The 27,463-nt window shown below is 33.4% G+C and overlaps 2 protein-coding genes across 6 annotated transcripts; both read right to left on the bottom strand.

Annotated features, from left to right (window-relative positions):
- Positions 1-4,993: 4,993 nt before the first annotated feature.
- Positions 4,994-15,535, bottom strand: LOC131021452 (GCN5-related N-acetyltransferase 6, chloroplastic-like). Of its 4 annotated transcripts, none has more exons than XM_057950642.1 (9): positions 15,355-15,535; positions 15,162-15,267; positions 14,963-15,015; positions 14,178-14,214; positions 14,047-14,112; positions 13,834-13,962; positions 11,286-11,439; positions 5,862-5,938; positions 4,994-5,284 (listed from the first exon to the last, which is right to left on the bottom strand). In XM_057950642.1, the coding sequence occupies exons 1-9, from the start codon at positions 15,402-15,404 to the stop codon at positions 5,192-5,194; spliced, it is 765 nt and encodes a 254-aa protein (XP_057806625.1). In that variant the 5' UTR covers positions 15,405-15,535; the 3' UTR covers positions 4,994-5,191. The 4 variants fall into 4 exon arrangements, with proteins under 4 accessions (XP_057806625.1, XP_057806626.1, XP_057806628.1 ...); XM_057950643.1 differs by having other exon boundaries at positions 5,862-5,932; XM_057950645.1 differs by lacking the exon at positions 5,862-5,938.
- Positions 15,536-16,745: 1,210 nt separating this feature from the next.
- LOC131021451 (uncharacterized) lies at positions 16,746-22,676 on the bottom strand. 2 transcript variants are annotated; one of them, XM_057950641.1, is made up of 6 exons: positions 22,491-22,676; positions 22,253-22,387; positions 18,079-18,231; positions 17,821-17,996; positions 17,540-17,647; positions 16,746-17,177 (listed from the first exon to the last, which is right to left on the bottom strand). In XM_057950641.1, exons 2-5 carry the CDS (start codon positions 22,382-22,384, stop codon positions 17,545-17,547), a joined length of 564 nt encoding a protein of 187 aa, XP_057806624.1. In that variant the 5' UTR covers positions 22,385-22,387; positions 22,491-22,676; the 3' UTR covers positions 16,746-17,177; positions 17,540-17,544. The 2 variants fall into 2 exon arrangements, with proteins under 2 accessions (XP_057806624.1, XP_057806623.1); XM_057950640.1 differs by lacking the exon at positions 16,746-17,177 and having other exon boundaries at positions 17,270-17,647; positions 22,491-22,663.
- Between the last annotated feature and the right edge of the window lie 4,787 nt (positions 22,677-27,463).

Genomic DNA, 27,463 nt, shown 5'->3' with positions numbered 1-27,463 from the left:
TTGTGTTTTCTTATGTGCCTTATGTGATTGTGTTGTCTATGTGTTGAATGAGATTAGACGAGCCTTATATGAGAGATAAATCGAGACTTAGTACCATGATTATCTTGAAACCTATCCTTGAACTTAAGGATTTGAGATGAGTGGAGAGTTAATATAGAGTTGAGTAAAGAGATAGAACATGAGATAGAGCATGAGTTAAGGCTTTATGAGTATGGATTTTAAAAGGATTAAAATGTTTTAAATCAATTCCTTTTTAATGGAGTTTAAAATGCTTATTTAAGTCATTTATAAATGAATAATGAGAAATGCGTAAAGGAGTTCGTAAATGAATCGCGGCATGAGATTTTCAATTTCCCTAGTAAACTAGGGAGATATTATGAAGGAACAAGCAATGAACGAGATTCTCGCCACCGAGTCACTACAACAATTGGAGAAGGAAAAAGTTTACGCACAAACAAGATATGTACACCACCTCAAGATGGAGGTAAAGAAAAAGGAAATGGAAGGAAAGCACTAGAACTAAACTTAAGGTATAACCCAACCCCAAGGCTAGTAGGCTCAAGCTAAGAGAGTGAATGCTTTGGCTAAAGTGCCAGAAGCTACAGCAAGAATAAAGCTGGAACGCCACCACAATGGAAACTTAGAAACCCCATTAAATAATCATTTGGAAATGAGAAAATGAGTTTACATGGCAGAAGGGAGTGCCATTAATCTTTAAGTGAAAGTTACCAAGATGATGAGAAAAGTTTGATGTTAGAATTCCCTAGTCAAATCTGAGAAGGTGACTTAGGACGAAGGAAACAATTAAGGTAGTTCGCCACTTTACTAAGATGAAGTAGGTGAAAGAATGTTGTTAGGTCCTGAACTGGTCCAACAGATGGTTGACAAGGTCGACCACATCAAACAAAGAATCAAAGAAGCTCAAGATAGACAAAAGTCTTACGCCGATAAACGCCGATCGGAGTTAGAATTCAATGTTGGGGATCGAGTTTTCCTCAAAATTTCTCCCTCAAAGGGAGTTATACGTTTCGGAAAGAGGGGCAAGTTACGACCCCGTTATATAGGACCTTTTGAGACCCTAGATAAGTTAGGTCTTTGTAGCCTATAAGTTGGCTCTGCCACCAAGCATTGTGGATGTATACAATACGTATAGCACCTCGCAATTAAGAAAGCATGTGATTAAGCAAGATAAAGTAGTCCTAGCCAGGACCTAAGTTGTGATGAGAAATCAGTCCAGATACTTGATCGCAAGATTCAAGTTTTACGAGGCAATAATATTGTTCTCGTCATGTAGTGGAACCATCACAGGATGGAAAAGGCCACAAAAAGAGATGAATGAAACGAATGACTAGTATCACAAGATAGAATACCAGATATGCAATTCCGAGGACAGAATTTTTATAAGGAGGGAGGAATGTAATACCCCGTTTTCCTGAGTTAAATTTAGAATTTATTTTGAACTTAAGATTTAAGATGATTCACGCCGGATTGAGAAAAAGAATTTATTTTAATTCCAACAAAAATGATTTACAAAAGCATTTGTAAATTTAGTAATTAAATTATATGCATTGCATATTTATTTAATTTAGCATTCAAGTATTTTCACGAGCTATTTATTTAGCGAACCCTGAAGAATTATTACAGTTTTCATAGTATAACTCGGAAGACTTTATTTTATTATATTTAATTTCTCCACCAAATTTCCCACATCTACCTACTCTTCCACCTCCTCCATGACAGCCATGCCACCTTCCTTTACACTCTTTCCAGCCACCCTACCAGCCCCAAATTTCACTTTCCAGCCATGCCTAAGGGCAGGCTGTCAAATTTCATTGCTTAAGCACGTTCAAGCCAATTTCAGTTGGCATTCTCAATACCCAAAATTTTCAGATTTTCTTTTCACAGCAAGAATTCAAGTGCAGAGCAGCCATAGCTCGATTCTAGCAACCAAACCAAGTTCCTAAAGGTTCCCTCTTGAACTCTTCGTCTCATTAGCTTTTACAGCTTTAATCAAGCACTTCGTTTGTGCCATTCCAGTAAACCAATATACCCAGCAACACATATGCACAGCACCACATATAGCATTCTCAGTAATTAAACAAAATGGCATTTCAAATGCATCTACATACACTCTGTTTATATATGTGTGTTTACATACAAGCATGAGTTTGTTTTTAAAAGAAGAAATGATAAAAATGGAGTCTTGAACTTGAGTTGTCTGTCGAGTCTGGGCAGAAAGTCGACGGCGGTGGCTCGGCGCCACTGTCGGTCTGACCGGAGAAGAGAGAAGGTCGGGGGCTGTGAGCGGCTCATCGCCGTTGCTCCGGCGAAGTTTTGAGATAGATAGTCGAAGGCTGAGTCTAGGACTCCGGCGGGCGGCTCTTGCAGCTGCTTGTCGGTGAAGAGTTGAGCGAGAGAGAGTGGTGGTGGTTCGCCACTGTAACAGGCCGAGAGAAACAGCAGCCGTGGTGGCTGCCGATGGTCGACGGAAGGCGGCGGAGCCGTGGTTCCGTTCTGCCAAAGGGAAAAAGAAGAGAGAGAGGGATTTCAGATTTTTAATTTAGAAAAGGGGAAAAATAGAAAATGAAGGATTAGAGCTTACCTTAGGCTGCCGTCCGGTGGCGCAACGGCAATGGGGTCTGGCGGAAGTCAGAGAGAAGGGGGATAGGGCACGGCGGCTCTGCCGCTACCTTCCAACCACGGTGAGAGAGAGATGGACGGAGGCGGTGATCCTCTGTTTTGAACCGAGAGAAGGGAGAACCGAGGGGCAGTGGTTGTCGCCGCTCGCTCCGGCGAGCGTCCGCGGCGAGAGAGCAGTCGAGGGCGAGAGAGCAGTCGAGGGAGAGAGAGCAGTCGAGAGAGGTGAGGAAGAAAGAGAGAGCAAGGGCGAGGGATAGGGAAGTCAGGGATGGCGGCGGCGGCGGCCGGCGCTGCTACCGTCCGCCGGAGGAGAGAAGAAGGCGAGGAGGGGAAGGCGCAGCAGCAGCTGCATATGTGTGTGTGTTTCTGAAATGTGTGTGTGCGTGTGTTTGATATGGGAAAGGGGGGGAGGAGAAATGGGCTAGGGCTTAGCTTAGGTTTGGGCTTGGGGTTTGGGGCTCCTATTTTGGGCCGAGTTAAATTATTTGGGCCGATTTTAATAAATGTTTGGGCTTGTTTTTATTTTTAATAGGGCCATGTCTATTTTATTGAGTTGGGCCTCATCTTTTAAATTTATATGGGCTATTATTTATTTAAGCATGGGCTCTATTTCATCTATTTAAATGGTTTCCCTATTTTAATTAATTGAACTATTAATTAGTTTAATAAATTATTTTCAAAGAGTAAATTTTTATAATAATATTAAATTATTATTATAAGCATATACTCAGTAAATTACTTATTATATGCTAAGCATGACATGATTTGCATTATATCTTGCAAAAAGAATATTTATTATTTAATTGGTTTTATTTATAATTCCAATTATTAAAGAAAGATGAGTAAGAATATTGTTGGTGTTCTTAACTCAAGAGAAATGTTTTCAAGTATTTATTCATTAAATTTTGAAACCCGGCGTGACGAATTATAGAATGTTAAGTATTTTCCCTAAGATATTAAGTTAGCTTCACGAGACCTATTAAGAATAGAATTTCTTGTAGGCTTTGTGGACCAAGGGGATTAGCACTGCTTTCCCAAGACAGGTTATGTGATTATGATCTTCAGGCTTTGCCTATCCAGGTGGGCATTACTTTTACTATACGTATATAGAGATCCCCTGCGTGTCGTAGGCCTCTTATACGAATATATGCATGAGATGATTTTAACTGTTAATTTCATATTATTATTATGCCCAAATGATAAATGACTCTTATGAAATGAAAATGAAATGTTTATGAAATGAAATGAAATGTTTATGAAATGATTGACTGCCAAAAATGTTTATGTTTTTATATGTATCCTATCTGTGTTGGTTCGCCAACTTTAAAGGAAATCCAATTGGGATCCTATGCTAGACAAAGGTCGCTAGCTAGGGTTAACGTGTACACTTATGGAGACCGCGAGTCGCTTGCGACCGGTCTTGGCGTCCGTGGTAAGGAGGCCTCCTTCCCGGCGCGTGACAGAAAGGAACAGATATGGATCATATGAAGGAAAATGATCGGCCGATCGACTTTATGAAAATGAAAGAAATGTTTTAGTAAGCGCAGGTCTTTCAAGAAAACCCCTGTGTGTTACTGTTATGGCAGTTCAATATATATATATGTTATGCATGATTGTATTTTCGGCTATGCCCACTGAGTATTTTTATACTCAGCCCTGCATGTATTTCTAAATGTGCAGGTTGAGCAGTTGATGGAATGGAATGATGTTGAGCGGGTGTTCCTTTGACATTTCAAGAAATGTAACCTTGAGTATACATCTTCATATGTATATCTCACACGTTTTCCGCTGCAAAATACTTTGATTAGGATAGCTCTATGATATGAAGTTGTGATACGTGTTATTGGGTAACCACCTTAATCAGTTCTCTTTTATGTGTATGTTTTATAAGTATCCAAATGATCATATATGATCCTAGCTTTTTATCTATAAGTGATATTTTCATATACTTTAATGTTAAGTAATTGTCCATTTCCATTTCTTATTGTTCACCCCAAGTCATAACCCCTGTTAACCCGTCATTGGGATAGTGGGCTGTGACAATAACCGCGCACGGAAAAAACTCAACCATGCACGGTTTAATTCAAATCAAATTCTAAACTCTAATTTTCTATTCACGCTTCAGTTCACGTACGATATTATAAAATATGTAACAACATTAAAATTAAACATTTAGACTGATTCATGTACGAAATTAATTACTCACCGGATGTGGCGCCGAATATATTTCTTTTCTTGACGAGATGTAGTCCGGTGAATCTGTTGTTATTTGGTCTGTTGATCCTCCCGTTCGAATCTGATTTAGTATCACTACTCATTGTGAATTGGTGAAGTTAATTGACGCACGGGTACTTATCTCATATTGAGGGTATTAATAATGGAGAAAGAGTCTTACATTAAGAATAAAATTGTCAAATTATATATGAGATAATATTTGAAGATAGAAATTACATATATTTATGAAACGTATCAAAAAATAAAAAAAAAATATATATATATAATTTTAAAGAAGGAATGAAATACTATAACTTATCAAAGCTCATCTTCGACGTTAGATGGAAAGGCGAACATCACAACTTGAAACGTCAAGGCATAATAAGTAGGTTTGTTCCACGTAAAGTTGAAAACTTGCTGCATCAACAACCTGAAATGAACTTTCTTAATCACAATCAATAGAAAATACCTTCTATCTAGAGCAAGCAAAAGCACATGACATTTTTATTCCATTTTTGGTATCTCGTTTTCAATTTTTCTTAGTTTTTAATTATTTTTTCTTCCATCCTAATTTCTTATATTTTTTTATAATTCTAAGATTATTGTTTAAGGTTCACTAACTCAATAAGGATTATAATTAATTTTATATTTATTTAGCAATTTTTTAATTAATAATTGATTTTTAGGATTACTTAATCTATAATTAGTATATACATATATATATATATACAATTTTTTATTTTTAATCATAAAGTTTCATATATAGTAATAATTTTTATTTTTATGATAATTTTTTTTACATAGTATTAAATATATAGTGAAGTTAATGGTAGGAGACAGTGGTACACCAAAAAGAAGATAATCCATTTTTGCCTTTTTTCGTGTGTCTATAAAAAAATAGTCCATTTTTCTTTGTAGATATTACTGCACAATATATTACTTTCAATATATCAACTTATTTGCGTATTCTACTTATTGGTGGACCATTTTCTCAAATGGCAATATACCTGAAAGCCGATCTTCTGATACAAGTTTCGAGCAGGTTTATTGTGACGGTGGACATGTACGAAAACTTTTTCTGCACCTTCAACCAATTTCAAATGTGGAAATTAATTTAGTGTATATATTACAGCTCGTTTGTTAGCCGTATGCATGGATAAGATATGACATGTTTGATTAAAACGTTTTTTTTTTTCATTCTAATTATCAATATTGGGTTGTTGGATGTATATTAAAATATTTCAACAATAAATACATATTTATTTTATTACTAGGACGATCATCCGTGCGATACAAGGCGAAATCGAAATTAAATGATATGTTTAAATAAATAAATATAAATATTAAACAGAAACAAATTATAATAAATGCAAAATATGGTTTAAAAATAAAATACTAATTACTCAATAAAATTTCAAATTTAAAAAAACGTAATTTTTAATTATGTATAAAGTGTAATGACAATTATAGTTATTAAATTATTTTAAATTATTTTATAATAAAAATTAATATTACACATTATTATTATAGAGTAATAATAATAATAATAATAATAATAATAATAATAATAATAATAATAATAATAATAATAATAATAATAAATATTTTCATACACAAACATAAATAAAAATTGTAAAATTTTAACAAAGAGAAAGAAAATAAAATATTTTAAAATTTTAATAACCTATTCGTTTTAAATTCATTTTTGATAATTTTTATACCATATCAAAGATCTTTTGACGAACTTAAACTTAAGATGCACATTGAATATTTTTTTATAAATTAAATTTGACAATGTTTAGAAAAGAATTAAAATTATTAAAAAAAAGATTAAAAAAAGTACAAAAAAGTGATGGAAGAAGAGGGAGAAAAAATTGAGGGAAAAAAATATAGGGAGAAAACTCCTCTTTTATATATTATATAGATAGATTTGAGTTGTCGAGGAATATTTCAACAATATATACATATTGATTTTATTATTTGAATTATCGAGGAGGTTTCTCTCTTGCAACAAGGTCATTTCAATTAAGTTCCATCACATTGTATATATATGTTGTATTTTCATTTAACTTATTATTTAGACTAATTTATAAAAGTACCCACAATCGAGCTCTTTGCCCTCCTCAAACCCCGCCATTCACGCCCCCTTACATTGTCGCGCCGTGCAGCTCGATGCCTAACTCTTGTCCTCGCGCTCGACTTTTTGGTTGAGATATTAGGCACGCGCTATATTGAAAAAATGAAATTTTAAATTTAATTGCATTCAACTGATCTTTTTGTAGCTGATTTTATGTTTTTTTTCCCTCTAAAATTTAGCTGTTTGCAACGGCATTGTTCTTTTTTTTTTTTCCTCAAATTTCTTTATAAATATTACTTCATTCATTTCATTTCTCACATCAAATTCAATTCCTATTTCTCATTTTTCTTCTCCAACAATGTCTTATTCTTCCTACTTCTCTTCCGACTCTTCCTCTGATTCATACACCGATGAGGTTCCGGTCGCTCTGACTTTCAACGTTGATCCCGCCCTTCAATTCATGCAACTCGTGAATGAATTATTAGAAATAGCGAGTCATGTAGGTCTATCGGATAGCCCTCCAAAAAACGGAGGGAAGAAAAGATCATACATTCATCGTGGTCGTGAAGCCAGTGGCGAACGGTTTTATCGAGATTACTTCGCCCTCGATTCTGTATTTGGCAAAATATTTTTCCAACGACCTTTTCGTATGTGTTGATCCTTGTTCTCACGTATCATCAATGCAGTGGAGTTCAATCCTTACTTCCAACAGTGCAAAGATTCTATTGGGAGATGGGGCTTCACACCGCTGTAGAAATGTACGGTTGCAATTTGAAAACTCGAGAATGGAGGTGCCGCGAATTCTTACGACGAGTACCTACGGATTGCCTAGTCGACATCACTGTTGTGCATGAGGAAATTTTGTCGAGCAATCGTCTGCATTTTCTGTTGGGAACTTAATGAAATATCATAATCCTAGTTTTGATGATACCAAAATCAATAGGTTTCACTTGTAATAGACTAGAACTGTTCGAACTCAAGTGTTAGAGTTCCTTCTCTAGTTTAGATGTTGTTCTGAAGACTGAAGAACGAAGGACTGAAGACTGAAGACTGAAGACTGAAGATGCCGACTGATGTAACGATTAAGGCAAAGTCAAATATATCAGTCGAAGGATCAGTTTCGACTGATTACTTAATGCGCGCCACGTGGATTCAACGGACTGATACTAAAGTCAAGTATCAGTTAAACATTGTTCCTCAGACTGAACCCCCAACGTTCAAAGGAAGCCACGCACTCCAGAAGTACAGCCGCATTAAATACAGAGATTTTAGGATCGTCCTTTCTCAGCAGAGGCCATTTCTTTTTGGTGATCACCTTTTCAGAGATGTCGCACCTCCTGCTCTTCAAAGTAGTCGTTCTTACCAAACAAAGAACCTCAAAGATTGAAGCATCAGCCCAAGTTCAAATTACTCTATAACGGAAGAAATCTTGAAGACCATCTCCGCCAACAGATCTATTTAAGACGTCTCCTATAAATTGCGCTCGAGGATCACTTCAATCTTCACCGATTCAACAACATAAGCTGAAACGTTGCCGAATTCGTTACTCAGCAAAACCAAGCCTCTCCAAAGGTTGAATCGAAGAAGAGAATCACAAAGCCAAAAATCAGTCACTGCTGATTACATACATTCTCTTAGAACTTAGGCAAATATTGTATATCCAAAGCCTAGGTAAAACTAACTGCAAAGAACTTGTTCTTTGTGGTTTAGTTGGCGAGTTTTCAAACCTCTCTTCAATGAACCGAATTGAGTGTTTGTGTCGAAAAGAAGTTCAGACCAGTGTTCTGTCTCCGTGAGATCTTAGTGCCCAGTGTGCGCTAGGAGTGAGAAATCCAACCCAATGCGTTGGTACTGAAGATAGGATCTTCAGTCGTCTCGATTTGTGTGCACCCGCAAGCACACGTTCAGGTTTGTTGTGCACCCGTAAGCACACGCATCGGTTTGCAGTGCACCCGTAAGAACTTGCCCAGTGAAGTTGTTGGTCTGATCAACCGACCGTGGATGTAGGAAGTGTTTTCCGAACCACGTAAAAATCAATGTGTTATTTACAGCTTTCAGTACTTACCTTCTTACTTGTGCTCTTACCTTCATAAACTAAAAACTGATTAATTGCAAAAAGAAACTTAACGACTGACAACGTGTTTAATATCACAGGCTATTTCAAAACAAAAGTTTTTCGCTGCGTGTGTTATCAGTCTAACTGATCTATCTTCTGATAGTCAGTAAGATTCATAACATCTCTCTATTTATCAAACTCGACTGAAGCCTTACGTGTATCAGTTAAAGTCTTTGACTTAACTGATAACTTCTTACTGAAGAGTATTCAGTAGTAGTCGTCAACCCTGTTTTGACAAAACTCTTTTCAGTAAACAGGTTGAGTCAGTTTGTATTTAAAGTTTCGTTTTAACTAAGAAAAATAGCCCATAGGTGTATTCTCTCCCCCCCCTCTCATACACCTATTCGAGACCCTCCGGACCTAACATTTTCGACCTGAAATATTTGAGGAGACCGACTTTCACCAACTGTCAAAGGCTACTTGCTATGCACGAGGCGAAACAAGGTTCCCGGGAATGCTAGGGCGTCTCGATTGCATGTACTGGACGTGAAATAAAATTGTCCAATGGCGTGGCAAGGAGCATACACCCGAGGTGATCACAACGAGCCGATGAGCATCCTCAAAGTCGTCGCATTCCAAGATTTGTAGATCTGACATGTGTTTTTATGGGTACCTAGTTCAACAACGGCATCAATGTGTTCAACCAATCATTGTTGTTTAACAACATTCTTAAAGTAAGGGCTCCGCCGGTGACATTCCAAGCCAACGACTCTTACTACACGATGGGCTACTATTTAACTAGACGGCATCTACCCTGATCGGCCCACTTTTGTAAAGAGTCCTCCATTCACGTCGGACTAGAAGAAGAGGTTCAAATTGATGCACGAAGCGGATCAGAAGGACATACAATGAGCTTTTGACATCCTTCAAGCTCATTGGGCTATTACCAAAGGATATGCTATCTTGTTTGCATGCATTATTTTGCAGAACATGATAATCTAAGACGAAGAAGAATACACAATTGAATAGGAAGTTGAGGGCAACAACGAGACGTCGAGTAGCATGATTCCATCTCGTACTCGGACTGGAGCTCCGTCGAAATTCCGAGCGTATTTGGCTCGACAATCCTCCCTTCGTGATTTCCGGATTTAATCGAGCACATTTGATCAGTTCAATTTGGTCCGGTCTAGCCATAACTAAATTATATATTGTGATTTTATTTTAATTATTGTAATTTTTTATTATATTATATTTTAATTAATGCAATGTTGAAAATTTTAAATTTAATGAAATATTCGATTTTAAAATTTAAGAAGTTATCTAAATGAAATAAGATGTCTTTTCAAATTGCATCATTTGAATTGGATGTCTTGATCTATACTCATATATAGATCTTTATTCTAAATAAAAATAAAATTTTCAAAACTTAGTTTTTAATGTGGAATTCAATACAATATCGACTTATTGTAGCTTTCAAATAGTTTTAATTCTAATTTTTTATTTTACTTTTAATTATTATTTTTTAATCTTCGAATACATTTTAAATAAATTAAAATAGAAATAAAAATTATTATAATATGTTTCAAATTATTTAATTTTTTTAATTAAGATAATATTAAATTTTAATTTCAATGGAATTTTAATTATTAAATTAGATGTCAAATTTAATTGTAAACAATATTAAAAATAAAAGAAAAATAAAAAATAAAATTAGAGAGTCAAGTAGAAGGCTCTCCGACTAGGTGGGCTCTTAAAAGTGATCCAACCACTTTTTAGAGCCCACCTCAACTCTCTACTATAGATGCTTTCATATCCTCTTAAAGCCCTCAAAGAGACTTTTGAGGGTGTGGATGCTCCAAGTACTAATTTAGTTGTTTATGTTGCACTTCCCAAAATATCATTTCTAGAGTGTAAGCGCATGTGTGTAGATCACTTGAGTTCAGTGTCCCACTTTTTAAATTTTTCTTTTTCCAATTTCAATTTCTAATGTTTTAGTTTAATTTTTTATTTATTAATTAAGGTTTATTATAACTTAAAGGATATACTCATTTTTAGCATTTAAGTTCAATTTTATTAGCTGATTAATAATTAGGATGGATAAATTCATAAGTAGCGTATATGATTTTTGGTTATAAATGTTAACTACAACTCATTCTACTATAATAAATTTTTGTTTTTAAATATTTATAATTCAAATAAAGAATTTCAGAATTTGACAGTAGAGCGTAAAAAATATTTATTAGGTTAATGGACAATCGAAACCAAAGAAGATACTATAATTAGGTTAAGGTTAATTACCATTGGAGTTGGCAGCGGAAATGGCATATCTTAGCATGGTGGTAGCAACACCCTGGCGGCGTGCAGATTTAGCGATGCATAAATTTGCAATATAGCCGTAGCAGATTGAGCTTTTTCTATCCAAGAGGCACACAAGAGGATGCTTCAGCCTTTCCTGAATTGAACAACTTTATAATTAAAGCACTCATATATACTTCAAAGGGTTAATCATCCAACTTATCCCGATCTTTACCAATTTATAGATTCTATTCTAATTTTTAAATTTATAAACTATATCTATGGGTGGACCAAAATACCGAAAAATCGGTATACCACATTTATCGTATCGAAAAAATATCGAAAATACCGAATTTTTGATATACCGTAAATTTCGGTATGACATGGTACCGTATCGAAAATTTTTGGTACGATAATGATATCATTTTTTATCATACCGCGGTATACCGTTATATACCGATATAACGGTATATATCGAAAAAAACGGTATATACCGAACCAGCATACCATATCGATTGAAATAAATTATATATGTATATATATAATTAGTGATAAATTATATATATATATAAAATTATAATTATTAAAGAATTAATGACAACTTACAAAATATAAATTCATTAATAATTTTGATAATTTAGACATGAAACAACATACCAATAATTTTGGTATACCGTCAAATATAGTAAACCGAATTTTGGTACGGTATACCCCACTATTGGTATGATATTGGCATGAAAAAGTTCATACCGAATTTTTCGGCATATCGATCTTCGATATACCAAAGAGTCTGGTAGGACAACAGTATGAAAAATCTCATACCGCAATTTACGATAAGGTATACGGTATGACGAATTTTTTTTGGCATACCGTACTTGTTCACCCCTAACTATATCATATAGGGCTAGTAATCGGTCTGATTCGATTATAACCGAACCGATTTACCGGTTAACCGAAACCGATTAACAATCAAGTAATAATCGAAAATCGAACCGATTTATAGTTTGGTTAATCGATTAATTCGGCTGTATAAATCGCACAGAAATCCGTAGACTTAAATCCCACATAAAAGACCTCTAGCTTATTATTAACATCTCTAACTTATTATTAAATGGTTAGTAGCGATATAGAACTGAACAATAAAGATACCACAATTTATATTCTTTATCGAACATGTATCTCCTATAAAACTAGATATTATTAAATCTGAAATCAAGGAATATAGTTTTTTAAATAATACTGATCAGATCAAGGGTTATTAGTCTGTAAATACACAAACTTTTTATATTTTCTAAAATTTAGCATGACTTTTATTTTTAGCCCACAAATACACGAACTTAGCATTTTCTCTGATTTTTGACATCGATAAGAAAAAATTCTAATTTACTATTAACGTGAAGGCCGGTATACCATGTCATTCACTCTCTAATCAAAATAATGAATCAAATTACTCTATTCAAGTGCATATTTCGTAGTCCACGTCATGTATTCCTGCCTCCACCTCAACAATAAACAGAGTTTTTTCATATCGATGTCAAAAATCAGAAAAAATGCTAAGTTCTTGTATTTATGAGCTAAAAATAAAAGTTATGTTAAATTTCAAAAAATATGAAAAATTCGTGTATTTACAGACTAATAACCTCAGATCAAATACATCGTTAGGAATTAATGTTCAATCTTTTAAAAGTGTCAATGATCGAATGATTCTTTCGAAGGCTACTGATTGGTTCTATCTATGACACAACGATTCCACTTAAAAGTTACACTTCACATATTTCCTTTGCTGTCAGTATGAAAATATTGAATCTTCTTCAATGAAGAAGAAATATATTTCTCAAATGGATTTCTAGCAAGGTAAGACCTCTAATTCATCCTTTTTATCTCAAACTTAAGGTCGAAAACTGGAATGGAGAAAGAAGCGGAAGCGAAGCCCTATTCTTTTTCTTTCAAATTTTAATTAATTTACAACTTAATAAATATATAAATTATTTAATTAATAAACCGGTTAATTCGGTTTAACCGGTAACTTACAGGTTAAACCGATTAACCGAGTAACATAAATTATTATAACCGATAACCGAACCGAACCGAAAAATTCACCGATTTTTTGATTCGGTTCGGTTATAACCGGATAACCAGAACCGATTTACCACCCCTGATATCATAACATTTAACAATTCTATTAATTTCATTCCGTCATTTGAAATCGATCGATCAATTCTATTACAACCTTTCAAATTGCATTATTTGAATTTTAGTTGAATTGTGACATGACGTACCGAAAAAATGATCTATATTTTGCTCCCCAAAAAAAAGATGTATACGAAAATATTGATATTTCATTTATTTTTTATTTTTTAAAAACAATTATCTCAAAAACCGATTGATAAAATTGATAGAAGTTGATATAAATATTGCCATAATTGCTAAAGGTTGAGACATAATTGATAATAAATATTAAAGATTGAAATAAAATTAGTAAAGGTCGGGATAGATACGTTTATTAATTAAGCTTATTGAAATGGCAAATTAAGTATGAGTTGGAGTGTACCCCTGGAAAGGTTTGTCCATGTGACAAATGTTGAATGCTCAAGTCCAAGGTTCCAGCTACACTTTTCAATATGCTATGTTTTAGCTCTCCATCTTCCTTCTTCGCCTCATCTTCTCCATCAACATCGCCCTACTATATCTATATTCGTTAATTATAAGCTACATCTGTATTTACAAACAAGTATAGTATATATTCGACATTGATTTACTGTACCATCACAATACACATGCACTTTTCTCCCAGTTTTGAGTTGTATCTCCTTGTCATCGCATTCAACTCCTGGGGAAGACACAGTGAATTTTTTGAAAGTGATTATTCAAGGGAAAATTGCTACTTTCTTCTACCTGTTGGGCGAATTTTCTTCTGTTACTCTCAGCATATCTGATATTATAAGATGAGCAACCACCAATTATTATGATGCTTCAACTTTTACAATTGTACTCAACGTTTCAAAATTTCTTTTTTAATGGGTCAACTTCAATCACCGATGAGATCAATGGTCAAATTAACTTTCCAATCCAACATTGATTTGGTTTGGTGGTGAGAAGTTAAGGTTCCGTGAGTATTTGAGGTAAAATTCTAGCGTCAAATTGATGTCGATTTAAGAAATTAATTTAGAGCTTTTGTAGCTCATTTCTAAAAAAATTCAACCCCCCCAAATTATGTCTTCACGGCCCAATTGAAACCCAACCCGTAGTCTCAATTTCAGCTAACAGTGATCACAGTGGCTGTAATTGAAGCCACAATAAAAGAATGTTAACTTACTACCTATGTTTTCTTCGAAAAAAAAAAACTTACTAGCTATTTTAACAATAACGACAGTACATAAAATATGTAAATTAATGTTTATAAATATTACTCCCTTCGTTCCACTGCAAGTGATTTGCATTCTATTTTTGGTTGTTCTAATATAAGTGATTTGTTACCATAAATGAATAATTTAACCCTTACAAAATATGGGTCTAACACTTTTAACAAAGTTACATTTTCTTAATTCTCGTGTCGAAAAGTTTTGAGTCACTTATAGTGGGAAAGAGGTAGTACTTTATTTGTAATTTTATTCTCAAAAAGTATTAATTTGTAATTTTACATACGTGGTAGTAAATGAAGGATATGATTAATTCCATACCGTTCATTTTCTCGGCCTTCCCAGTGGCTCTCTGCTCTCAGCCAAGCGGCCATCTGCCAAAGCAAGAAAATTGAAACACCAGAATACCAAAGAAAGAGTTTGTCAGTGTTAATTTTGATTTTTTTTTTTTAAAGTGTGAATGATTACTTCACTCAACCTATGTTTAATTTTGATTAAAAGAAAAAGTAGTGTTAGCTACCCAGTATTCCTCATGGTGTCGAGCTTCACGCGGTGTGTCGAATATGATGTTTGAAGGAGTAAATTTCTTCAAGAAGCCTGCACCCTTGCTTGCAGAAGCCTGCACCCTGCACCATTAATTAAACAAACAATTCCTCTGTAATTATGAAGGAATTAATTAGGTAAGTCACCAAGAATACATGAACAAAACTCACATTCTCCATCTTCTTGAGAAATTTGGTCTGTGTAGAGCAATCGTCGACATGAATCACAAGTTTCTTTTTCGGGTCTTTCCTTTCTAACCAACCAGCTGTCGCTCCTCTTCAAGTTTTGGACTATGTTGAATGGTTTCAGCTGCATTCGACTTAGTTTATTTCACAGAATTTATAAGTTTCGATAATAATTTATAAAATATTTCAAGAGTTTATATAATACTCCATCTGTCCCAGCCAAGATAATACATTTGATTTAAGGAGTTGTAGATTAGTGTTTTAAGTGTATAGTATAAAAGTGATAAAGTAGGAGAGGGAAGGTAATAAGGGAGAGTGTGTAGTATAAAAGTGTTTTTGGTTGTAATTCTGCAATTAAAATCCTTTATTTTTGCCATATTTAGAAATGTAGCATCTTCATTGGGACGACCCAAAAAGGAATATGTAGCATTTTCGTTGGGACGGATGGAGTATAATATTTGAGCGTACAATATAACGTTAATATAACGATAAAAGCTTATAAAATATTTCAAGAGCTTATAAATTTATAAAATTTTGTGCGTATTAGTTTAATGGTAGAATAGTCAATGTTCGAAACCAAACACCCCAAGTTCGAATTCATCATCACAGTCTTTATTCAACGAAAAAAGTAATGGCTCCAAAATTTCATTAGTTGTTTTATCAAAAAAAAAGTTTATAAGTTATCAAAATATTTGGATAATTGAACTTATAAATTAAAGAGAAAAAATTTAAGAGAAATGAAAATGAAATATATGTATTGTAAGTAACAATCATAGTAAAGTTATTTTAGGAAAGTAAACGATTCATGTCATTGCATTCGATACGTATTTGTAAACTACTTATATATTCGAATATCTTTCAAATTTTATTTGAGATTCGTAAATATTCAAGTAAAATCGAATATTCATTTAATTTTTTTTAAGTATATTCTAAACAATGCAAATCATATACTCCTATTCAATCCAATTTCCTAACATTCAATTCAATTTAAATATATTCAATTCATAATTTTCAAGGAGAAATTTTTTTATCTTTTCACATTTTCATTTTAAACTCGTGTTCATCCTTCCTGCTAAGTTATTTGGAAGACGGAGAGAATTTTTTTTTTCTTTGATTATTATTTTTCTTTTCCCCATATTTCTTTTTATTTAAGTAAATATTTTACTTTATAGTTTTATAGTACTTTACCAGTATGATTTGATAATTCATTAATGCAGAATATATGGAAGGCACATTATTGTCTAAATTGGAGACCATAGAATCCTGAGGCTTCTCAATAGCTAATAAGCTCTTAAACAACATATTAACTAATTTAAAGAGTTTATAAACTCAGGTAAACACCCAAGATTGATTTAACAAAATCAACTAGGCAGGTCTTAAGATGAAATACTTGCCTTTCGGTTGAATGTTTGAATACCCCATTACAAACACCCAGCCTCGAATTTACAAGGTCAAAATTATAATATGGCATGAATACTAACAGAAACATCAATCGAAAAATGCATGCATCAAGGCATAATAGCAAAGAATAACTGCACAGAATTTGAACTCAAAAAGCATGCTCACTAGCTCAATTAAAATTTTGCAGCATTCATGATCAACCTTCTTCCGGGGTTAAATCTTCCTACCTGCTTTGATATGTACCATGAAAGGGCAGCCAGCACTCGCCCAGTTGTATTTAAAACAAAAAAGAAAGTGGTTGGGGAAGCAGCACGAAGATGAAATAGCAAATTGCATGTACTCGAAATTCTACTCAAATGGGCAGAGACCACTGCTGATTTACTTTGCAGATGATGCACACCTCCAATCTAAAGAAGAAAGGACAAAGTTAGTTCTGACTGTGCTCAAGAAAATATCTATGCAGGTAATGAATCCAATTGAAGCATATACAAAAGTGGATCTGTTGAAGAGATGTATTCACATGGATAATGATAACATATGTACAAAGTCCAATCCGTGAGGAATTGACGTAGACAAAATGACTAAATCTTGCTTTGCAAAAGAGTAGGCCAACACCATTGGACTTTGTATATATGTAATCATTAGAACTCTCTCTCACACACACACCAAAAAAAATTATGCTTAGTACTAGTTTCTCTCCTTGAATAGGCTAATTTTAGATATCTTTGGTGTCTCGGAACTTTTTAAGTAAACGGAGCAGATAACGTACCCACTTCATTCTTCATCAGTATGCGTAAAAATGGCCTCAACCCGGTCAAGTGACGCTTGTAACCGGCCAGAATTCATGTTAAACAATGGTTCATCAGAGCCGACACCCCTGTAGAATGTAATTATTTTGAAGTGCACTGTGGTACAAACTCTGGATATTAATTAAAGACAATTGAAATAGCTGAACTACGGCATAGAAATTTACTGCAAGGTGTAATTTAGAACCACATTGACAGATTTCAATATCTCTCACTGGCCACAAACCAGGAAAAAACAACTTACCCAGTAATTTCAGGGAGAACATAATCAGCCCTCCACCCAAACCGGAAATCCACTCCAGGACATAAACCAAGAGATGTTTTATTTCGAATCCTGGATATACCATCTCCACCCAAAGATGTTGTCAGCTTCCATTTCCAACCTGTAGCGTGCAACTGAAAGCTGTGGCCCACTCCTACCTGCACTATTTTAAACACTTTATTCAGTGAAATAGCCACATTATAGATAAAGCGTGCATTAGGAAAGACAAGACCATCACACCTGAAGGTTAAGGAACTTTGTTATAGGAATTTTCTTGGAAACAAGCTGCACATCTTGGTATAAAGGCTCATACATTAACTTCCATTTCCGCTCAAACGCTAAAGGTTTCAAAACCAGTTTCGCATGGTAGTCATTCAGGGGAGCATTATACAACTACATAAAAGCAAAGAAATTGGAACTCAGACTGATTTCTTCATTGTGATATTTATAGTCGATGGCATGTGCTACGCAGTCGAGAAACCAAGCAATAGTAGACATGCATAGTTATGCTTTGCATGGTTGGCTCATTCAATTTCCCTGGTTTTAAATATTGAACATAGTGAAAACAAAAGTGAAGGAGCTATTACGAAATTGGCATCATATGCATGATTTATTTGTTGTATAATGGATCATGTTAGTAGTCCGTAATTGATGATGGTTGTGCTTCTACAATATTTAGTAGTCAATTGTTGAAGAATGCTTATGTATCTACAAGCACTAAATATGTCTGGAAGGAAAGAAGCCTAAAAAAGCTATATATTGCAATCTATAAAAAGATGGAAAGCTCAGTTTTGGTCTCCTTATCTTCAATATAATTTCCCAACTTAGCTCTGTATTTTAGATTCTAAGTAATGCAGCCATAGAATTATCATGACATAGACCTTGTATCATGGAGGTTGAATCCTATGAACTACTTCAGAGCTAAGCCTACAGACTCAAATGAATATCCTGAAAATGACAACTTTAAAGGTAACGACTGTCTTCTGCAGTTGGGTCTGTTTGGTGAAATCCCAGCTGCATAATGTAAAATAGTGGGAGAGGTTGAAGTTGAACAGATTAACCTACTTAAATGTTGGACAGAGGAGATGAAATTGAAAAATATGAAGGTGTTATACTATGGAAACAACTTCAAGACACTAAATTAAGAGATTAAAAGTGTGAGGACGATGACTTCATCTAATGTATGCTTCAGCCCCTAAAAAAAATAACCCAACAGCCTATCACATCTTCTATTTCCACACAAAATTAAGCATAATGCAGTTGAAATAGATTACCTTTTCTATCGTGATTACCTTTTCTAGAATAGATTAGTCTCTCTTGTATACATACATGCATAAATCAATACATGAATATATAAGTATATTATTGAAACATGTTCTCCACACATGGATTCACATGGCATATTAATCAATATGCTCATAAAAAGTTGTTTGGTGAATAAACATGTAAACACAAAATAGTAGACAGCAAACTTGTCACTGATCAAATCAAGGAAACCGATTTCACAGTGATTAAATATGTTGATGTGACAATTGGGACAAGCAGTCACTTGGGCTAGTGGAAAACTATTTTAGCAACAACCCTAAAAGCAAGGTTCGTAAGCCACTTCATGTGTAAACGGACAAAATACCCTTCGCTAAAAAAAAACTAAACACTAAAACCTAACCAACCTCCACCCCTTTCACAGCCATCATGCCCCTGCCCCATCTTCTTCCTGATGCATATAACCTTTTTCTTCTTCTTCTTCTTTCTTATTTCTCGATTCTCTGTTGGTTTACATTCAATTTCTTCTTATCATTTTGCAAATCTTTAATGAAGAAAGCAAAGATACTCATATTGCTTTGCCGGTTATTGTGTGTTCTTCTGTTCTCACTATATATTTCTTTTTCTTTGTTACCAGTTATTAATTTAGTACAAAATCGTAGTTCATGTTCACACGAACTGGATTCATGTTTACACAAAACACAAGAATTTGAGTACTCATATAATGTGCTCGCAAAATTGTGCAACTCTCGATGTTGATACTTGTTAACCAGGAGATTACCAAAAAAAAATGGAATGTAAGAGAACATATATTTCATTTCATGAACTTCAGAAAGTCTTAATTGGGATAGTTCAAAATGCATTGCAAATTATTGGAGGAAAGAAACATTCAGGGCGTTGAAGGGAAAGCCCAACTAGAGTAAGCCTTCCATGATACATACACATTGACATCACGTCGCTTAGAAGACTCCTTATAATTACTTCATTGGATCCTAAAAGGGCCCAACTATGAGAATCAAGTGTAACATATACTAAAAAGAATTAAAGAAGCCATGATAGTGGCATTGCTACATTAATTGCATAAGCAGTTACTAAACTATAATACTTGTATTGAATTCAGTAATGAGTATTGAGTACTAAACTTCTTATGGGTAACAAGCATTATTGTTTTTGCAATCTTGAAACTTCATTTGTAATGCAAATGGCTAATCCTTTTCTTATGACATTTTACACTTAAAATAACAACAAGAAGAAGAAATTACCTTTGCAATCAAGATTTAACTCAATTGAGAAATTTTGGAATCTATTTTCTGCTAAAATAAACAAAGATAGAACAATGGTGGTTAGAGAACTTATATATTCACTTACTAATAGTTGGAAATATTAGATCATGATGATGTTAGTGACTGAAGAAGACAACAGTTAAAATTTAGGTTTAAAATAGACTAAGAGGTATTTTTTTTTAATTTATTGGGTTAACTTTCAAGTAAGAATAATGTTACAAAAGAATCTAAGCTTTGTGCTGATTGAAAAAAGAGTTGTCGCGTCCATGCTGGGCTCTTAATTCCACTAAATCCATTCATTTGTAAAAGTGTTGAGTATTGTGTGAAAATGATAAAGACGTGATACGAAATTGAAAGTTCAGTACCGACTTTGATATAAATATAAGTCCAGTTCTAAACTGATAGAAATATAAATGCAGTACACATGTTGCATACAATTAGTGTTCAATATCCTATTTCAGAAACAAGACATAATTTGGTGACCACCCATGACATTAACTTGACACCGCTTATAAATATGATTGAAAATAAAATAATACTAGTAATTAGTACATGATTGCCTTCCTATCACATAACTGAGGGTTTATTTACTCACCAAACATTTTAGGGGGTGTTTACTTCAGGTGATAGGTTGCTAAAAATAGGATAGGCTAATCCACCACATAGTTTGATGGATTGAACAATTTTGAGCTTCTTTAATCATGTAACCCTATAGATGCTGAATCATATGTATTGTAAACCCAATCTATTACCCAAATTTTGGACATGTTTAAGTGCATAACTTACATTGGAGGCAACACTCTTTGAAACTCACAAATATGATGTTTTTAAATTATCAACAGAAGAGTAGGTTCAGTTTAACATGTTAATGGGGTTAAAGTTCATTAGAATGAAATGAGGTCATTTTTAATAAGTTGCATAAAAGAATGAGAGGCCACTTCTTATAGATTGTCAGGAGACCTTCGGAATTACTTGCACAACAAGAATTAGCAAGAAATGTCTGCTTAGTGGTTCATAATCAACCATACCAAAGACTACTCCAACTTATGGCTATTCACTATACAATAACAAATCGTACTACTTATGTATAATAAGTAAATATATGGGGTCGTTTTATAGTGTCTCGTATTTGTAAAACTGGTTAGTCTCAAAACAGTACTTGTGTGAGCTAGCTGCTCCTTATTGATTGTTGTGTTTCTTTTGCATTTATAATCAAATATGTACATTCGATATTGCTTGTGCATTATCAGCAACGAGCATTAGTAGGGTGTTACCAAACTTTTTTGGTGTTCCTCAAACTTTATTAGCCAACCACATATATGAGAATAGTTTCTCTCTCCGTGTTTTCGGCAATTTTGCTTTCTAAATTTGGTTTATATGGTGTGTAACAGTAGAACTTCTACAATGGGCTTATGTATTTTACAGACTGATTTAATAAAATCATCTACATCTAGTAGCAGGATGTATGCTTAAACGGCCACATAGTTTATACCATTGCTGTCATCTACAGAAATTCTTCATAGTTTATACAAATACACAGCACAGGGACCTTGAAGAGCAAAAAGTTATGCAGCTATCAAGTTGCACTGGAGGTTCTTACCAATAATCAAGAAAAGAAACATAGACAAGCAAGAGGCATTTCTTACTATCCAACTAAGAGAATGCACACTCCCCAGTAATTACATACTAACAACACATTAATAAAATTCATAACAGGAAAATCAATTCACTAACATTCAATGTCACATAAATTTGGTGTGAATCAGATTTGTTGCTAGTCATATACTCAAAAGTGAGAGCCAGTAATACTTCAGTAAAAACTAGTAATTTTTTGTATCAAACAATGAGCTATAAAGTGAAACAAATACCTCTAAATTAACGCCAACGCGGAACCCCTGAATCTCTTTCCTGAACTTCAAGAAAATCTCCGTAGGCATCAAATTGAAGTTGTAAAGCTCGTCCCACGATTTGGGTTCATCTCCGTTCGATGTGCCTTCCATATCCTTGAACATCAAAAGACCGAAAAAGAAAAAATAAATTTAAATTGCAAGCCTTTCAAATTTATCAGTAGAAGAAGAACCAGCAAATAACACGGAGAATTGAAACCTTTCTGGTTGTTCGAAAGAAATTGAAATTGCTGCTCTCGGTAAGGGTTGCAGGGAAAGGGTAATGAGCAGCAACCGCCTGCACTCTTTCAGTCCTTGCTTCTGAGTTCAGGGTTTTCTATCTTCAACTGTCACGAAGCACTTTTACCCCCACCCCAAACAAATAATTTTATTTTCTTCTGTTATTTGTTACTACTTCCGACCCATAAAGCATGACACACTTCTTTTTTGCACGGAAATTAAGAAATTGGTATTTTGTGTCTTGAGTGTGGTAGGTTAAAAAGTAAAAATATGAATAAAGGGTAAATTTTTTGCCATTTTTAGAAACGTGTCATGTTTCGTGGGACATATCAAAAAGAAAACTGTGTCATGCTTCGTGGGACGGAGGGAGTATATTCGAATATATTTGAACCTCTTTGATTTATAAAGATCCTGATATTAATCTCAAACTCCACTAAACTTTTTTATATTCGAATATATTTGAACCTCTTTGATTTATAAAGATCCTGATATTAATCTCAAACTCCACTAAACTTTTTTACTAATAGTTCTTGTCACAAATCTATATAACAGGTCAACTATTTTTTTTTACTAATCGTTTTTGTCACAAATCTATATAAATAGGAATAGTATTTTCTTTTCTTTTTCTTGGTATGAAAAGCATAAATTTGTATAATAATACTCACCAATTATCCAATTTAGAGGCAAATTAGTGATTTGTTGATAGGGCCTGAAATTGTTGAAGTATGAATTCAGAAGGTATTATACGGGGATTTGGGAGCGTTAGTTACCGAACCCAAAAAAAATTGGCAGTTTGTTTTATGTCCAAATAGAATATTAGTGAACTTATGTTTGTTTTATGTCCAAATAGAATATTAGTGAACTTATGATTATAACTCAGTCACTTAATATAATAAAGAGTTGTTCTTTTTTTTTCTTTCAAAAAAAATATTTATTCTATTTGTATTAATTCAAGAATATACATTGAAAGCACAAAAAGAGCTACATTTATGTGTTATTTTTAAATTATTTCATCTTCTACAAAAATAAGTTAATTTTCATTATTAATAATTTTTAATCTTACTTTAACTAGATGATTAACTCAAGGGGTGGAATTTAAAGTACCAACTTTGATAACATGTTTAAGGAAAAGAGTAGTGTTATATTTGGACAAAATTTGTCCGGACAAAAATAAGGTTAAAATTTTTTAAAAATCAATTTATTTATAAATTTTGATTCAAGTTTAAAAGGATTTAGTTAGTTTTATTGTTTTCTTCATATTGTAGTTTTTTCGTAATTTTTTAACATTTTTTTTTATTTTTCATTATTTTATTTGTAGTTTGTGTACTTTAAAAATAATAATAATTAAAAAGGTTATTAAAAAATTACAAAAAAATTACAATATAAAGAAAACAATAAAACTAGCTAAATCCTATTTTATTTTGAACCAAAATTTATAAATAAATTTATTTTATAAAGTATTTAACTATATTTTGTCCGGACAAATTTTGTCCAAATAACATTATTGTATAGAAAATACTCACTCATACAATATGTCTTATAAAACTACCCAAAACACAATTGATGTTGGTTGGTTTGCATGGTTTTTGTAAAAGTTCTTACATTTTTCTTACTTTCTTACACAAGTACAATTGTGTAAGAAAATGTGTAAGATAGGTAGTTAAAATGGTTCAAAATCTGAGAAAATGACATTAATTGCTAACTCACGTCACTTTGTAACCCTAATAAAAACCCTAAGTTTGAAAGAATGACGGCACGTTTGTGGTTATAACCCATTAATACAAATGCTAAAAAATTCATATTTATGTATATTGTGAACAAAAAAAATTCTAAAGGCAACGGAGTATCAAGCCTCCGATAAACCCTAGCAACCTGCAGAAGCCACGCGGTGTTTTCATGTAGGCTTCTGCAGGCGGCTAGGGTTTATCGGAGGCTTGTTACTCTGTTGCCTTTAGAATTTTTTTTGTTCACAATATACATAAATATGAATTTTTTTTGCCTTCGTATTGATATTTTATAACACACAAACGTGGCCTCATTTTTTCAAAATGTTCAAACCTACAGTACATGAAAGTGACGTGAGTTAGCCTTTATTGTCATTTTCTCAGATTTTGAACAATTTTAACTAACTTTCTTACACATTTTCTTACACAATTGTACTTGTGTAAAAACTTTTGCAAAATTCAATGTCCACCTATCAACATCAATTGTGCTGTGGGTTGTTTTATAAGACATATTATATGGGTGGATATTTTCCATAGACATATTATGAAGGTGGGTAGATTCTCATATTTAGACTTAACTCAAACACATCATTGAAAATCTATATAATATTCCCTCCATTTTTTCCCTCTATTTTTCTCTCTCTTCTTCCACCAATTTTTTCACTATTTTTTTCTTTTTATTTTTTATATTTTAATTATTTTCTAAACGTCACAAGTTATGAAAAATATAAAATATTTTATTTTCTCTCTTTATTAAAAATTTGAAACTTTTTATTTATGTTTGTGTATGAAAATAATTATTATGATGAATAATACTATGTAATAATATATATAATGCAAATTTTTATCATCGAATAATTTTAAAATTTATTTAATAACTAAATTATCATTACATTTTGTATAAATTGAAAATTTATACTTCTAAATTCAGGATTTTATTGAGTAATTGATGTGAATTATTATGTTTTATTTTTAAAACATATGTTGTATTTGTTTATATTTTGATTTTTATTATTTATATTTATTTATTTATTTAAAGTTATCGTTTAATTTCGATGTTCGTCGTGCATCGCACGAATGGGCGTATACTAGTTAGCTAATAAATGAAAGGAACAAAAATAACATAAATTAACAAATTAATATTACAAATCACTATAAATATTACTCTCTTCGTCCCTCAAACATTTTCCTCTATTTCCATTTTGGTTCGTCCCCAAAATATCCTCCTAATCTACTTTTGGAAATAATCTCTTGTGTATGTATAAACCACGAAAAGGATGGCACGGATAATCATGATAATGAGTGAAATCGGAGAAAATCGAGGGTGGATCCGGCCTTCCCTCCATGGAAACAGTCGCCATTTCGTATGTGTCTTTTCTTAAGGGGGTGGTGTCTGAGAGTGAAACCATGGTGGCGGAATTCGATTCCATGGTGGCCGAAACGGAATCCATGGTGCCGGAGACTGAATCTTTCATAGATTCGACATCGGCGATTGGATTTGTTGAGCCGTGGTTGCCGCTGACTGACACTACTCTTTTTGCGGTTCCTGCGCATGGATCTATTGATGAAGCTTGTTTCTACAACTTTTTGCAGTTCGAAAGGCGAAACTTACACGAAATATGTAAGGCTTTCGGAGTCGACGCTGCCTGACAGTGGCTACGACGCGTGGGTTGGTGTCGGTGGCCTTATCCCTGATGAAGAGTAGTCGATGTTCGTGAAAACGGGGTATGAACCCTGTGCACACCACCGCCGTCTTCAAACCCTAGCAATTTTCTTTCCTACGCTGCTAGATCTGAGTCAATAAAGGTGATATTCGACTATTATATATCCCCTTTGTTATTTCATTTCGGGTTTGTTGGTTGGCTGGTGATGCCATTTGGTTGATTTTGGTGGGCTGGTGATGCCATTTGCTTGTTGTGATTGTTGGATATGAACTGATCTGAGTTATGGTGGGCTGGTGATGCCATTTGCTTGTTGTAATTGTTGGATATGAACTGATCTGAGCTGTGTGTGGGCTGGTTATGCCACTATGTGATTTTCAAACTGATTATGAATTTGTGATACTGCTACTTGCGATTGGAATGCCATTTCCCTCCAAATGTTTTGGAGTTAAGTGAGCAAAAAAGTGGCGTCATTTTTTTACCATTCAATGTAATCTGCCACTGCATTCCAGGTTTATTCAGAGTTTGTGTAATGAAATTAGAATTCCCAGTTTATTCATTTTGTGAATTCTGAATTTCTAATTTATTCATTTTGGTGCATTTCTTAAATTTATGTCTACACAATTCATAAAATATTTAGAGTAGGAATAAAATAAAATAGTAAAGAAAATAAAGAAGCAAAGAATATAAAAAAATACTTTGTAAATTACAAATAAGCAAAAGTCAAGTCAAAATAAATAAATGAATAAAAATAATGTCAAATGTCTTTATACTAATGAAAAATTAGTAAAAGTCATTAATATTACCCTTTTATTATACCTACAACATCTTTTTAATTTTCTTAGTTTTCGTGTCGAGCATGAAGTAGATACTTAATTTGTGGACAGATGGAGTATATATAGGTAAGAGAGAGATGAATTTGTTTCAAAATTTGGGGCCTCTACATTTGAGGGTACCAGACCTTTGCCCCACTCTCTCCACTGGACATAAGAGGATGGCCTTGTTCATGTGGTGCATTTATCTCGAATGTTATAATTATATAATTTAGCTAGCTGTAAAACTGTGTTGAATTATCAACTATCCCGCGTTCGGAAACGCGCAGCTGGAAATATAGCCGAACAACAATTTAACTATGTATTCAAATGCGGCATGCAAAAATGTTTTTATAATTTGTATACTTACTAATCAGCTGGTCAAACACGAAAGCAAAATCATTTTCCATTCAACCAAACACCAATAATTATTTTGTCTTTTAATTTGTTTCTATATATTTGTGTTGTTTTACCTTCCGGAAATGTTTGCAGTATTGTTTTATTATTTTATTATTTTTTTCCATGAAGAATAGTATTGTTTGAATTTACTCGTTTATATTCATTGCAATTTAATTCATTATGAGCACAAGTTTTGAAAAATAGATGTACCTGAAATTGGATACAAGTTTAACCAAAAACACGTGATTCATGAATTATTTTTTAATTTTAATTTTCGAAATAATTGTATCTAAATCACTTATATATACTCACTCCAGTCTCCCTCCAGTTTCATGCTAGCTCTTTTGAGAATGACAC

Source organism: Salvia miltiorrhiza, chromosome 4 (genome assembly GCF_028751815.1).
Source record: "Salvia miltiorrhiza cultivar Shanhuang (shh) chromosome 4, IMPLAD_Smil_shh, whole genome shotgun sequence".
In the NCBI taxonomy this organism is placed as follows: domain Eukaryota; kingdom Viridiplantae; phylum Streptophyta; class Magnoliopsida; order Lamiales; family Lamiaceae; genus Salvia; species Salvia miltiorrhiza.
The sequence above is the reverse complement of the archived record's forward strand: the minus strand, read 5'-3'. Positions and strand labels throughout refer to the sequence as shown.

Excerpts from the sequence above, each read along its gene's own strand:
- LOC131021451 (XM_057950641.1), bottom strand. The coding sequence starts at position 22,384 with ATGGAAGGCACATCGAACGGAGATGAACCCAAATCGTGGGACGAGCTT. Across the intron at positions 18,232-22,252 it reads GCGTTGGCGTTAATTTAGAG|TTGTATAATGCTCCCCTGAA; the intron begins GTATTTGTTTCA and ends GCTTTTATGTAG. Across the intron at positions 17,648-17,820 it reads GTTCTCCCTGAAATTACTGG|GGGTGTCGGCTCTGATGAAC; the intron begins GTAAGTTGTTTT and ends TACATTCTACAG.
- LOC131021452 (XM_057950642.1), bottom strand. The coding sequence starts at position 15,404 with ATGTCGACGATTGCTCTACACAGACCAAATTTCTCAAGAAGATGGAGA. Across the intron at positions 13,963-14,046 it reads AGTGCATGTGTATTGTGATG|GGCGATGTTGATGGAGAAGA; the intron begins GTACAGTAAATC and ends TAGATATAGTAG. Across the intron at positions 5,285-5,861 it reads ATCAGAAGATCGGCTTTCAG|GTTGTTGATGCAGCAAGTTT; the intron begins GTATATTGCCAT and ends AGTTCATTTCAG.